This window comes from Gopherus flavomarginatus, chromosome 24, assembly GCF_025201925.1.
Source record: "Gopherus flavomarginatus isolate rGopFla2 chromosome 24, rGopFla2.mat.asm, whole genome shotgun sequence".
NCBI lineage: Eukaryota > Metazoa > Chordata > Testudines > Testudinidae > Gopherus > Gopherus flavomarginatus.
The window spans coordinates 16541231-16556050 of record NC_066640.1 but is presented as its reverse complement, the minus strand read 5'-3'; the positions used below and the strand labels follow the sequence as shown (position 1 = coordinate 16556050).

The following is a 14820-nucleotide window of genomic DNA, read 5'->3' as shown; positions in this document are numbered from 1 at the left end:
TTCCCTTTGTGGTGAGACTCAGGGCATCTGAGTCTTGGGAGTTCCCCAGGGTAGGTTTTGGGGAGACCAGAGTGAGCCAGACACTGGAATTTTTCTGGCTGGTGGCAGCGATATCAGATCCAAGCTGGTAATTAAGTTTGGAGGTTTCATGCTAGCTTCTCATGTTCTGAACTCTAAGGTTCAGATCTGAGTAGGAGAGTTATGACATGGTAGTAAGATCCAGAAGCCAGTAGGAATATTATTTTCTTTTTCTCTACTAGGGCTTTTATGCAGAGAGAAAGGGTGATTTTAAACAGAGCCAGAGAGAATTTTTTTTTCTGTTCTCTGGTTGCAGTTTGGCTTGCATATTAAGTAAGGAACTATTAAGGGTCTTTTGTTAAACTATAGCACTCCGATTGAGAGTTAAGTACCCAGCACAACACACATGCAAATAAAGTGGTTTTTCTGGTTTACTTTACATTTAAAAGATTAGCTAGAAAAAAAAAAAGGCACTGTTGCTAGGCAAACCCCAGGAGACAACAGAGCCAGCAGTTCAGACAATAAACACCGGAGGGCACCCCAACACAAGAAAACAGGAACCATGACTTCCAAGGCAAAACTGCATGCAGAGAAACAAATCAAAGAGGCAGACCACAGGCGAGATATGGAAAAAAAAACTACAAAAGATGGAGCTGAGAAAAAGAGAAAGAGAGGCAGCCTACAAAAGAGAACAAGACGACAGAGAGGCAGCCTACAAAAGAGAACAAGAAGACAAAGATGCAGACCACCAAAGACAGCTGGAACTCCAGAGGGAGACCTACCGGCAGGCCCTGGAATTAGAAAAGGCTAAGCAACAGAACACAGCCAATCCTAACAACCCTACGCCAATGATTGTTCCAAATCACAGGAAATTTCCCACCTACAAGGCAGGTGATGACACTGAGGCCTTCTTAGAAAATTTTAAAAGAGCCTGTCTTGGATACAGCATCCCTGAAGACCAGTACATGGTAGAGCTGAGGTCACAGCTCAGTGGACCCTTAGCAGAGGTGGCGGCTGAAATGCCAAAGGACAGAATGAACGATTATAAACTGTTTCAAACCAAGGCCAGATTCAGAATGGGGATAACCCCGGATCATGCCCATTGGCGTTTCAGAACCCGAAAGTGGAAACCAGATGTGTCATTTCCCCGACATGCCTACTACGTTGGAAAGAATTATGAGGCCTGGATATCAGGGACCAATGTTAAATCCATGGACGAACTGCACCTCCTCATACAAATGGAGCAGTTCTCGGATGGTGTTCCTAAGGACATAACACGGTACATACAAAATGGAAAACCCGGAGAGTTATGACAGGGGGGATATGCTTGTTCTTTATAAATATATCAGAGGGATTAATATTAGGGAGGGAGAGGAATTATTTAAGCTTAGTACCAATGTAGACACAAGAACGAATGGGTATAAACTGGAATGATGGGATAGCTTAATTTTGGCAATTGATCTTTGATTGCCAGCAGATAAGTATGCCCAGTGGTCGGTGATGGTATGTGGGATGGGATGGGATGGGATGTGAGTTACTGCAGAGAATTCTTTCCTGAGTGATGGCTTTTGAGTCTTGCCCACATGCTCAGGGTTTAGCTGATGGCCATATTTGGGGTCGGGAAGGAATTTTCCTCCAGGGCAGATAGGCAGAGGCCCTGGACGTTTTTCGCCTTCCTCTGCAGCGTTGGGCATGGGTCACTTGCTGGTGGATTCTCTGCAGCTTGAGGTCTTCAAACCACAATCTGAAGACTTCAATAACTCAGACATAGGTTAGGGGTTTGTTATAGAAGTGGATGGGTGAGGTTCTGTGGCCTGCTTTGTGCAGGAGGTCAGACTAGATGATCACATTGGTCCCTTCTGACCCTAAAGTCTATGAGTCTTCTCCCAGAATATGGAGATAGAGTATGCTGGACTCCTCAGATAGCCAGACACTCTATTTAGATATTTAAAAAAAAATAATCAATGCAACATTTTCAGCCAAAAATATATTGAATAGGCATATGATGACACTGCCTCAATGGAACAGACAGCCTGTTTTAAGAAGAGAGAAAACTAATTTTTAAAGCAATTCCTATAGTGCACAGAACAAGGTGGTCACCGCTGGATTATCCACTTCCACAGACCGATGTCATCTCTGTGTTGATGATATCCCAGTCCACTTCTCTATCACAATTTATACCCATCACCTGTTCCTTTCTAACATCTCCTCTTGCAGATGGACTACCACGTCTCAAGCTCAACATGGCAAAAACTGATCTTCTCAACTTGTCTGATAGTCTTCATTTGTCTACATCTTGGTCACTGCCTTGTCTTCTCCTCCTCTTTGGCTCATAAAACCATAAGAACGGCCACACTGGGTCAGACCAAAGGTCCATCCAGCCCAGTATCCTGTCTACTGACAGTGACCAATGCCAGGTGTTCCAGAGGGAGCGAACCTAACAGATAATGATCAAGTGATCTCTCGCCTGTCATCCATCTCCACCCTCTGACAGAGACTAGGGACCCTACTCCTTACCTATCCTGGCTAATAGCCATTAATGGACTTAACTTCCATTAATTTATCTAGTTCTCTTTTAAACCCTGTTATAGTCCTAGTCTTCACAACCTCCTCAGGCAAGGAGTTCCACAGGTTGCCTGTGTGCTGTGTGAAGAAGAACTTCCTTTTATTTGTTTTAAACCTGCTGCCCATTAATTTCATTTGGTGGCCCCTAGTTCTTTTATTATGGGAACAAGTAAATAACTTTTCCCTTATTCACTTTCTCCATGCCACTCATGATTTTATATACCTCTATCATATCACCACTTAGTCTTCTCTTTTCCAAGCTGAAAAGTCTCAGCCTCTTTAATCTCTCCTCATATGGGACCCTTTCCAACCCCCTAATCATTTTAGTTACCCTTCTCTGAATCTTTTCTAACGCCCGTATATCTTTTTTGAGATGGCAAGACCACATCTGTACACAGTACTCAAGATGTGGGCGTACAATGGATTTATATAAGGGCAATAAGATATTCTCTGTCTTAGGGTATGTCTACGCTATGGGATTACTCCGAATTTACAGATTTCGATTTTTGGCAACCGATTGTATAAAGTCAAGTGCATGTGGCCACACTAAGCACATTAATTTGGCAGTGTCCGTCCATGTACCGAGGCTAGCATCGACTTCTGGAGCGTTGCACTGTGGGTAGCTATCCCATAGTTCCCACAGTCTCCCCTGCCCATTGGAATTTTGGGTTAAGATCCCAATGCCTGATGGGGGCCAAAAATTTGTTGCGGGTGGTTATGGGTAAATGTTGTCAGTCAATCCTCCCTCCGTGAAAGCAACGGCAGACAATCATTTCGCGCCCTTTTCCCTGGATTGCCGGGCAGACGCCATAGCACAGCAACCATGGAGCCCATTCAGCCTTTTTTCACTGTCACCACATATCTACCGGATGCTGCTAACAGAGCGGTACTACAGCGCTACACAGCAGCATCCCCTTGCCTTTGCAAGTCAGCAAAAACGGTTACCAGCCATACTGTACCGTCTGCTGCTTTGCACGTTAGCAAAGACGGTTACCAGTCATACTGTATTGTCTGCTGCTGTCGTGGGTGCTCCTGGCTGGCCTCGGTGAGGTCGGACGAGGGCGCCTAGACAAAAATGGGAATGACTCCCCAGGTCATTCTCTTCTTTAGGTTTTGTCTAATGGAGAGTCAGTCCTGCCTAGAATATCAAGCAAGCCTATTAAAGAACCAGAGAGGCAAATGGCCAGTCCGGGTCAGAGCCCCAGACATCCCGTAGAAATGAGGAGCTGCATGCCATTCTATGGGTGCCCCTAAAACAACCCCACCCGTTGCTTCCCTCCTCCCCCACCACTCCCGGGCTACCGTTGCAGTTATCCCCCTATTTGTGTAATGAAGTAATAACTAATGCATGAATTTGAAACAACACTGACTTTATTGCCTCTGCAAGCAGAGATCAAAGGGGGGAGGGGAGGACGGTTGGCTTACAGCAAAGTAGAGTGTACCATCATTCTGCACTTGCTCAGCTTATAGCTGAAAATGGGAATCTGTGATAAGCACTAGGATAGAAGCAAAGGCAGGACTGAATCTCCATTTGTACGTGGGCCTTTGGTTGACACTGGTAAAATATAAAATGTCCCAGGACATGTATGTTGGGGGACAGTTCTAAACAGCAGCTTAATTTTTTTATTTGCAGCAAAATGTAGAGGTCTAAGTATCTGATTGTGAGCCCTGGTAGCAAAGGGTAGGCTGAGGTAGGTGCGACCGCGCGGTGCTGCTGACTGGGAGAGCAGCCTGAGGCAGAAGCCTCCAGATGGCATGGTATTCCAGGCAGGACTGAATCTCCATTACACAAAATTTAAAGAAGAGAATGACCTGGAGTCATTCCCATTTTTGTCCAGGTGCCCCCGACCAACCTCACCAAGGCCGGCCAGGAGCACCCACAGGACGACGATGACAGATAGCAGTCATACTGCACCGTCTGCCATCTGCAAGGCAAGGCAAGAGGATGCTGCTGTGTAGCACTGCAGCACCGCATCTGCCAGGAGCATCCAGTAGACATACGGTGACAGTGAAAAAAGGCGAGAAACGATTTTTTTCCCTTTGCTTTCATAGGGGGAGGGCGCTTACAACATATACCCTGAACCACCCGCGACAATGTTTTTGACCCTTCAGGCACTGGGAGCTCAACCCAGAATTCAAATGTTTTTCAGAGAGAGAGCGGGAACTGTGGGATAGCTACAGTCGTCAGTTGCCCCTCCCTCCACGAGTATCCATTTGATTCTTTGGCTTTCTGGTATGCTTGTCGCAGCTCCTTAAGTTTCATGTAGCACTGTGTTGAGTCCCTGTTGTGGCCTCAGTCCATCATGGCATTGGAGAGTTTTTCAAATGTTTTGGCATTTTGTCTTTTGGAATGAAGTTCTGATAGAGCAGATTCATCTCCCCATACAGAGATCAGATTCAGTATCTCCCGTACGGTCCATGCTGGAGCTCTTTTTTGATTCTGGGACTGCATGGTTACCTATGCCGATGAGCTCTGCATGGTCACCTGTGCTGATCAGCGCTCCACGCTGGGCAAACAGGAAATAAAATTCAAAAGTTCACAGGGCTTTTCCTGTCTACATGGCCAGTGCATCCGAGTTCAGATTGCTGTCCAGAGCGGTCACAATGGTGCACTGTGGGATAGCTCCCAGAGGCCAATAGCGTTGAATTGTGGCCACACTAACCCTAATTCGAAATGGCAATGTCGATTTCAACGCTACTCCCCTTGTCGGGGAGGAGTACAGAAATCAATTTTAAGAGCCCTTTATGTTGACAAAAATGGCTTCGTTGTGTGGACGGGTGCAGGGTTAATTCAATTTAATGCTGCTAAATTCGACAAACTCATAGTATAGACCAGGTCTTATTCTCTATCCCTTTTTGAATGATTCCTAACATTCTGATGGCTTTTTTGACTGCCGCTGCATACTGCATGGACATCTTCAGAGAACTATCCATGACGACTCCAAGATCTTTCTTGATTAGTTGTAGCTAAGTTAGCCCCCATCATATTGTATGTATAATTGGGGTTATTTTTTCCCATGTGTGTTTTCCCCCAGCACCTTGTCTCAGCCACTCACCCTTCAGACTTCTTTCATATCCTCCTTTCAGTCATCTCTTTTCCAAGCTGAACATTCCCATATGAGGAGAGATTAAAAAGCTGGAAGCCTCTCCATACCCCTAATCATTTTTATTTCCCTTCTCTGTACTTTTTCCATTTCTAATATATATTTTTGAGAAGAGATGACCAGAATTGCACCCAGTTTTCAAGGTGTGGGCATATCATGGATTTATTATGTGGCATTATGATATTTTCTGCCTTATTATCTATCCCGTGTGATGGTTCCTAACATTCTGTTAGCTCTTTAGTCTGTTGCTGGACATTGAGTGGATGTTTTCAGGGAACTATCCACAATGAGTCCAAGATCTCTTTCTTGAGTGGTAACAGCTAATTTAGAACCTATCATTTGGAATGTATAGTTGGGATTATGTTTTCCAATGTGCATTTCTTTGTATTTATCAAAGTTGAATTTCCTCTGCCATTTTCTTGCCCAGTCACCCAGTTTAGTGAGAGCTCTTTGTCATTCCCTGCAATGATCTTTGGGCATAACTATCTTGAGTAATTTTGTATCATCTGCAAACTTTCCATTTCATTGTTTACCCCCTTTTCCCAGATCATTTATGAATATGTTGAACAGCACCGGTCCCAGTCCCTCCCTTTGTTCCCTTTCTATCTTTTAACCAGTTAGTGATCATGAGAGGGCCTTCCTTCTGATTCCAGGATTGCTTACTTTGCTTAAGAGCCTGCAGTGAGGGACCTTGTCAAAGGCTTTCTGAAAATCCAAGCACACTACTATATCCACTGGATCACCCTTATCCATATGCTTGTTCACAGTGTAACGCTGACAGATCAGCTCAAATCAAAATCAGAGGCCAATTCACTTGTGTGTGAGTATCAAAAAAATGCTAATGTTGTCGTCTTCACATACCTGTTACCTGTAGTTTACTATCACATTACATTAAGCATACCTCGTATTTAATTAACCCTAGATCAAAAAGTGTATGTTAGTGAGAATTTACTTGATGTGAAAACTGCATGAAAACTACTGAAAGATTGTTTGGATTGTTGTAACTAAATGTACTGTTCATATCTTTGTAATTGCCAATCCTGTTTGATGGGCAATCCACCTTGGAACTCTAAATGAAGAAGCATGCTAACTTCAAGCATCGAACATTATGTTCAACAATGTGAAATCAGTCTGCATTTAGTCAACAAAGAAAAAGCCTATGCTATGGTGGAGACACTTACCAGATTGCTTTCTGGGGAAAACTGCCATAAGAATGGATTCAGGGAATAATCAGGTATCTCTGAATTGCTTTGGATTAAAATGGGGTGGAATACTGAACAAGTGGACAGAGATCCCTAGAATTAAACTTGGTATGCCTGAGGAACTTTTGGAAATCTAGCAGATTACTATAACTCTGTTAACATTTTGGACTTACAAACTTGGACTCACCTGTTAATTACTTTACCTCCTTAACCTCTCAATAACTCTCTCACCCTTTTTTCTTAGCTAATAAACCTTTAGTTAGTTTACTAGAGAAATTGGCTTCGGCGTTGTTTCTGGTCAGGTCCAGGTAAGTGACCAATTCTTTTGGATTAGGAGTAACCTAATGTGAGGTGATTTTTAGTTTTAATAACCTTTCATCACAAAGTCCAGTTTGTCTGGGTGGCAAGACTGGCAGGAAAGCCTAAGAGGACTGTTTGTGACTCCATGGTAAGGCTAATATAGTGATCAGGAGTTCACATTTGTTACTGGCTTCGTGAAATCTTATAATAGAATATACCACCAGTTTGAGGTGTCTACCCTGTTTTCTGACAGTCTGACCTGAGCTCGGCACTCGCAGTGGTGAGCCACTTAAGACAGCATGACAGACGCCCTCTGAGAATTCTAATAGATTGATGAGGTATGACTCTTCCCCAACATATTCCATTCATCTACTTGTCTGAGAATACTGATTTTTACTATAGTTACAAACAATTTGCTTGGTACTGAAGTTAGGTGTACCAGCCTGTAATTGCCAGGACTGCCTCTGAAGACTTTTTAAAAAACAGACAGTACATTAACTCTGGTCCTGAAGCTGATTTAAGCAATAGGTTACATACCACAGTTAGTAGTTCTGCAATTTCATGTTTGAGTTCCTTTAGAACTCTTTAGTGAATACTATCTGGGCCTGGCAACTTATTCCTGTTTAATTTATCAATTTAATTTAATCAAAGCCACCTCTACTGACACCTCAATCTGGGACCGTTCCTCAGATTGGTTGCCTAAAATGAATGGTTCGGGTGTGGCAGTCTCCCTTACATCCTCTGCAGTGAAGACTGATGCAAAGAACTCAATTAGCGTCTCTCATTTCCTTCAACTCCCCCTCCCTTTGCTCCACCCTACCCTTTCTCCTAATCCCTCCCTTTGAACCATCTTCCTCTCTCCTCTTAACTTTTTGTACCTTCCTCCATGCTGCTCCCTCATGCTGGAACTCCAACCCCACACATGTCTTTCGTGCACTAAAAGAGTAATTTCTCTTTACTGTATCCCTCCTCAAAATATATTTCTCTCCTGAAACACTGGTAGGATAATCTTTCATAAACATTGCCACTACCTATACCACTGCCCAATGACGGTAGCTCCTGTGGAGAGGGATCATGCTTTTCACATACTGTGAGGTGCTCAATAAATATTCATGACTGTTAGAAAACCTATTCAAGTTAATAAAGCCCTTTTATGCACCTGTGTGTATGGTATAGGCTAGTAAGAGCAAAATTAGCCAGCAAAACAAGAGTTATTTACCATATGGATAAACTGACTTTTCCCCCCAATAAAAGATGCAATATGCATGATCACCTCCAGAATTAATACACACTCACCATCTGTGTTTCTTCCTGGCATTTCTGCCTCACATCATTGAGCATATCTTTCAGTTTGGCTTTCTGCTGGTCCATTTCATCTAGACGGTCTTGAGCATCTTGTTTCTGAGCTTCCAGCTCTTGCAAGTTACTTATTTCTCTGTCTAAATCATTTTGCAGTTCCTGAAAAAAGTTCCACAACGTTATTGACTACACTTAACCGATGTCTTGTGACAAGCGGGTAAGCTTAAGGAGACATATTGGAGGTAGGTAAACCTCAAATTCAACCTGCCTGTGTTGCCTATAGAATTTTCCCCATTCAAAGGTTTCAGTGCTTTTTGTAAACAGATTAAAACAAAAAACAAAACAAAACCTGCCAGCACTTCAGCACTCATGGGTAATCTACTATAACAAATCAATGTCCATACGATGGGAGAAGAGTCTCAGAAGACAAGGATTTCAAGCTATTCCAAGCCTATTATAAATTATTTTTAGAACATGAATTTCAGAATTTAGATGGATACCTTCACAAAGTTGTTTAAACAGTATTAATGAAGCATTAACAAAGAGAAACATTTTCTATTATATTCTATACTATTTGCATTTTACACTAACCAGCATAAAAAAAAATATTTCCTACAGTGCACAGAAAAATTAAATCATCGTTATAAGTTATTCCCCCAGTGCCAGAATAAACATACCCAGATGAATTAATAAAGGAAGTAGTGTGGAAAACAAAACAAAACAAAAAACTGTTCAAAATATGGATGGTGCTTCCTGTAGAATTTTAAAGAAATGTCATTAATAATAGTCCAGAGTTTTTACCTGAACTTCATTGGTTTTCTGTCTAATTGATTCCTCCTTTTCTCTAATGTCCTGCTCTAGTGAATACTTCTCTCTGTAGGGAAAACATTCACATGACTGATACAATTAAAATAAGACAATATTTTACAAAAAAATTAATTAAATGTTCTTTTGTAAACAATGCACAAATGAAAAAACAATCCTACATCTGTGTCATACTTTCAAGAAGTAATTAAGAAATACGATTTTTCATATTTAAAGACTGATCTGCCCCACAGTCTTCTCACTTCATGCACTAGGCTCCAAGTAACCTTCTAGGCACTGTTCCTGCTCTCAGTAATCAGTGGGAGTTATTATTAACTTCAAAGACAGCCAGATAAGGCTCCTGAACTGTAGCATTCAAGAGACAATATAGGACCAATGGAAGTAATGATCACCAGTAATCAAAGGGAAATAATACTGAAACTGTTCTGCTAATTAGGGATTCAACTGTTCCATTTAAATGAAAAGGAAGGTTTTAATTTGTGCAAAATTTACTTTAATTACCTCAGAGTGACATTTCAGAATGAACTACTCTGGCTATAAATAAAAAAATACAGTGAACAATTGGGTTCAACTATATTAAAGGTGATGGGATCCTATTTTTGATTGTACCATATATACACACACACTTTTTTTTTAAAATCAAGAATCTATGGAACCAATAAATGCACTGCTCCCTAATGAACTAGACTAAGAAAGGTTTCCTCTTTTTTTGGAGGGTACAGCAGTTAGATACTCTTATGCAATTTGTTAAGAGCCACCAGTAGTGAGGAAAAGCCTCCATTTCCTAGGCTCAGAATACTCAACTTTAACAGTACACTATATTTACCTCTGCAGATGTGCAATCTCTTGACTAATATCATCAATTTCTTTCACCCCTGTAAATTCTCCTGATCCAACAGAACTTGAACTATCCTGTAAGATATCAAAATATTCCATTATAAAGAAAGCCAAATGAAGAACAAGAATGCATTCTGGGCAAAGATTGAAGATACAGGTCCACCCTTCACTTTACACTTGGCCAATGTACACGGCAGAGGGGCATTGCTGGCACACGATGGCATATATCACATTGGTAGATGTACAGGTGAATGAGCCCCTGATGGTGTGGCTGATGTGGTTAGGTCTATGATGGTGTCCCTTGAATAGATATGTGGACAGGGTAGGCACCGGGGTTTGTTGCAGGGTTTGGTTCCTAGGTTGGTGTTTTTGTTGTGTGGTGTGTAGTTGCTGGTGAGTATTTGCTTCAGGTTGGGGGGCTGTCTGTGAGGACTGGCCTGTTCCCGAAGATCTGTGAGAGTGAGGGATCGTGCTTCAGGCAGGGCTGCTCAGAGGATTTAAGGGGCCTGGGGCAAAGCAATTTTGGGGGCCCCTTCCATAAAAAAAAGTTGCAATACTATAGAATACTATATTCTTGTGAGGGCCCCTGTGCGGCCTGGGGCAAATTGCCCCACTTGCCCCCCCCCTCTGGACGGCCCTGACTTCAGGATAGGTTGTAGATCCTTGATGATGTGGTGGAGATGCCACTAGCCGTCACCTAGAGCCCCAACTAAAACCTCTCCAGCGCATCATCAAGGATCTAGTCCTCACTTACAGACTTTTGTTTTTGCTGATACAGACTAACACAGCTACCACTCTGAAACCTGTAGAAGCTATAGTGACAGGCATTCATCCCCAAACAGAGAGTATACTGGAAGTTAAGGGGCCAGATTCAAAGGTTCTCTCTTACTTCTTAAGCAGGGAAATGCTCATTAAATGATCAATGAGGAAGGACCTCAAGATCTGGCCTTACGTGTAATTAAAATCAGCATTTCTAGTCCCCTGAAAAGTGACAGTATTTGAGAGAGAACTGTAAACAGAATCCTCTCAGCTTTCATTGTCTGACAATCAGGACATCTACAGTATTTAACTATATTTTTAAACAATACACTGCAAAAGGCTTCTTACTATTGTGATAAGAAAAATAGGCTTTTTTTCTTTTTAAGTACAAAATATGTGATATTTTTTAGCAGAAACTAACAACTCAGAATGAATGAATAGGGGACCTGAGTTCCCAACATACATGATTTAACATCTTAAGACCCTACTTTGGGAAGATGAGGGATCCTTTGGCATGTATGTTTAGTTGGGGTCAGGTAAGCATAAGGAAAATCTAGATACTAATTCTTAGAGTTACTAGACAACAGCTCCCTGTTCTCTAACACTACTCATATTTTATAAGTACAAACATGCATGGACACTTGTACTGTTCACTGTGAATCATCAGAAACAGAATATGCTTTCCAACTTCCTTGCAAATACAATTAAAAATGTGAGCCGCCATGTTAGTCTCTTAGGGTATGTCTACACAGCGCGATAGCGCTTTAATGTGGCTGTGTAGTTATGGTTCCAGTGCTGGGAGAGAGCTCTCCCAGCGATGTAATAAAACCACCTTTGCGAGGGGAATAGCTTCCAGCACTGGAGTACTATCTACACTGCCACTTCACTGCACTGAAACTTGCATTGCTCAGGGGTGTGTTTTTTCACACCCTCAAGTGAAGAAAGTTTCAGCGCTGTAAGTGGCAGTGTAGACATGGTCTTAGATAAATACAGCCCACTAATCAACATGAACAAAAAGATCATAAACTACACTCACATAAGTTGCCATTTTTTTCATGCTACATTTAACTATAAACATAGCAAATCAAAAATATGAAGCAATGAATTAAAGAATGAGTGGGAAGTTTAAGGATCTTGCACCAGGGTATATTTATTGGCAGCAATTTAATGTAAGTTACGGACCTAGTAATTTAATACGCCAACACTGAGCCACCTGTCAAAACAAGTGCTTGAAAAATTAATGGATCTCAGATTGTTGAAAGAGCTCATACCACCGGCTAAACAGCCAGAAGTGGCAGGGTCACATTGTAATGACATCACCACACTGTTAGGTGTCATAAGACACTAGTGCTAAGAGATGGGGAAAGAGACAGAAATAAAGAACTCAAAGTTACAACTGGACTATACAAACAAATTTGCATTCTTTGGGGTGTTCCAATTACTCACACGACGCATTTCTGTTAGCGCAGAGATCTCAGTTCCTACAGGGGTCAAGTAACCTGACAGAGTCTACGGAGAAAGGATATAGGAGAAATAGAAGAGCTTCAGAGAATGGCAACAAAAATGGTCACAGGCCTGGAAAGATTTCCATTTGAGGAGAGAATGAAAAGATCAAGACTATTTCATTTACAGACAAAATTATAAGTTATATGACAAGTGCATTGTATGCATTGGATGAGGGCAATGTGAGTGTCAAGGAGGCCCATAGATGAAGGGTGAAATACAGTTGAAACAGATAAAAGGAAATTCTCCCCCTACAATCCCGGAAACACACAATGCTTTGACCACCTGTAGAATTCACTGCTACAAGTTATTGAGGTAAAAAGCATAGGATTTAGAAAAGAATTAGACATTTATGTGACTAATGTAGAGTATTATTAATACAGCTAATTACACTAATATTTAAAAGATATAAGGGTTACCCTCATGCTTCAGGGAATAAACCATTAATTGCCAGGAATTAGGAAGTCATTTCCCCCATTACGAAGATTTTATACTTTCAAGGGAAGCATTTAGTACTGCCACTGTCAGAGATAGGACACCAGACTAACTCAATCCTTGATCTGATCTGCTTTGGCAATTCCTATGTTATTTTCATTGTCTTGCCAGGTCCATCTATTTCATATCGCTTCTAATGTCAACTTCTCAATTTCCCTTATTTTCTTTAGTGATCTTCTAATTTCTTAAGACAAGACTTAACATTTTTCTGGTTTCTTCATCCCAGCTGTTTCTATGAGTTTTCTGTTAATCTTGTAGGACTTCTTCCTTTGTGGCATCTGTGCAAAATTCTTAATCTCAGACTTTATTCAGAGCTATAATACACTTTTAGATTATTAGCTCTACAAGACCTTCAAATTCAGTATTCACTCCTCCTTTCTAAATTTGCTGTTTTTTTCCCTCTCTCTCTCTCTCAACGCTCAGCATGCCCACTTCCTACATTTCAGGTCAACTCATTAGAAAGTCTATTTCATTCAAACCAGTTAAAAAAGGGAAAGATTTTATAATAAATAAATATTTAAAGAAGAAATCTTAACTATGTTATGTAAAGCCTCCGCTCAAATGCAATTATAAGATCTATAACTTGTATTATTAAGTTCTGCAACCTTTTTGCAGACTTTGTAACTTCAGTTATTGTTAGCATAGCCTTTTAAGTTTTGTAACCTTTGCAAGCTCTGCAACCTTTTCAAGTTACCACTTGCATGAACTTCCAAGCTGTGTAATATCCCATCTCGCAATCAGAGAGAGTGAACAAGGGAGTGTGTGGGGAAGATAAGGGAGTGTGAACAATTGAGTGTATGTGGGACTGGGCAGAGAGGAACTGCAAGGAGAAAGAAGCCCGGAGCCAGAAGTGTCTAATATAATCTGCTCTGAGAAGGCAATCAAGAAGTGCTGTAAAGAAAAGAAGAAACTGGTATGCATGAAAGAAACTGGTCTGGGAATGCTTCTCAGTGACGGACACAGAAGGAAAACTCAGTGTACATGACAGGAGCCACCCAGTTGCAGAAAAAGGAAGCAGCCATGCACATAAGCAGCTGCTGCTTCTTGACCTGCTCAGCAGCCTGGATTCGTAACCGCAGGCGGACACGCCAGACCTACCATGCTTCAGCTTCTAGGCCTCCATGCTGTCTCCAGTAACTCTCCGCCTGTGTAAGTGTGTGGGTGCATGAGGGTATGAATGCAGTGAACGTGTGCGTGTATGAATAAGCTCCATGTCTTTTCTATCTGACCTAAGAGCGGCATTGTAATAAAACTAATACAAGTGCGATCCTGGGTTGGTTTTTAGGGGAACAGAGGTAACATTAGTGCTGGAGAATGCAGGGTTACTATTATGATGTAAGATGAGCATGCAGACAGAAAAATATACCCTATTTCAGAGCTCTTCTGTTTAGCTGTACTATAATGCAAAAAAGAGAGCTACTATCTGTTTATTTGATGACCAGTCATTCATTTATGACTTCCTAGAGATGTGTGTCAGTCATATCTTCCTGACACCATGTCCTCCTATAGCATCTGTGATGCTGACCTCTCCTCATACACCAAGAAAGATCCAGAGAAGTAGGAGAAGAATCTCTTTTGGGGTCTCTCTCTCATTTCTCATTTTCTATAGGACTCTCAGAAGCAATGTTGACTCTACTTTTTTTTTTTTCTTTCTTTTTTTTTTTTTTAAACGGAACAAGTTACCACCTCCATGAAGCACTATTTTTGGCCTTGGGCAAGCTTATACATTTTTATTTTTAAAGTGAGTAGTGTGTAGGGGGGGAGGACGGCGGAACTCTGTGTGTGTGTGTGTGTGTGTGTAAACGCGTATTGGGGCAGTCAAGGGTGTGCATGGGGGGCTACTCCATGGTGGCCCATCCCCAGTAGTACACACTAGTAGTTCCTGTCCCTGGGATTCACTCTGAAGCAGCCTT

General features: G+C 41.7%; 1 protein-coding gene across 5 annotated transcripts in view; it reads right to left on the bottom strand.

The window, feature by feature from the left end:
* The window catches only part of EPS15L1 (epidermal growth factor receptor pathway substrate 15 like 1), an 85053-nt gene that overhangs the window by 46662 nt on the left and 23571 nt on the right, over positions 1–14820 (bottom strand). For 4 of the 5 annotated variants that reach the window (XR_007771382.1, XR_007771381.1, XM_050934004.1 and 1 more), the window contains exons 12-15: positions 12356–12418; positions 10140–10225; positions 9290–9362; positions 8486–8647 (exon numbers count right to left, since the gene is read on the bottom strand). Coding sequence is in view for 3 of the 5 variants with exons in the window: in XM_050934004.1 (XP_050789961.1) it covers positions 8486–8647; positions 9290–9362; positions 10140–10225; positions 12356–12418 (384 nt within the window). In the remaining 2 variants the exon portion in view is untranslated. The remainder of the gene's footprint in view (positions 1–8485; positions 8648–9289; positions 9363–10139; positions 10226–12355; positions 12419–14820) is intronic. The other variant, XM_050934005.1, reaches the window with a different exon arrangement.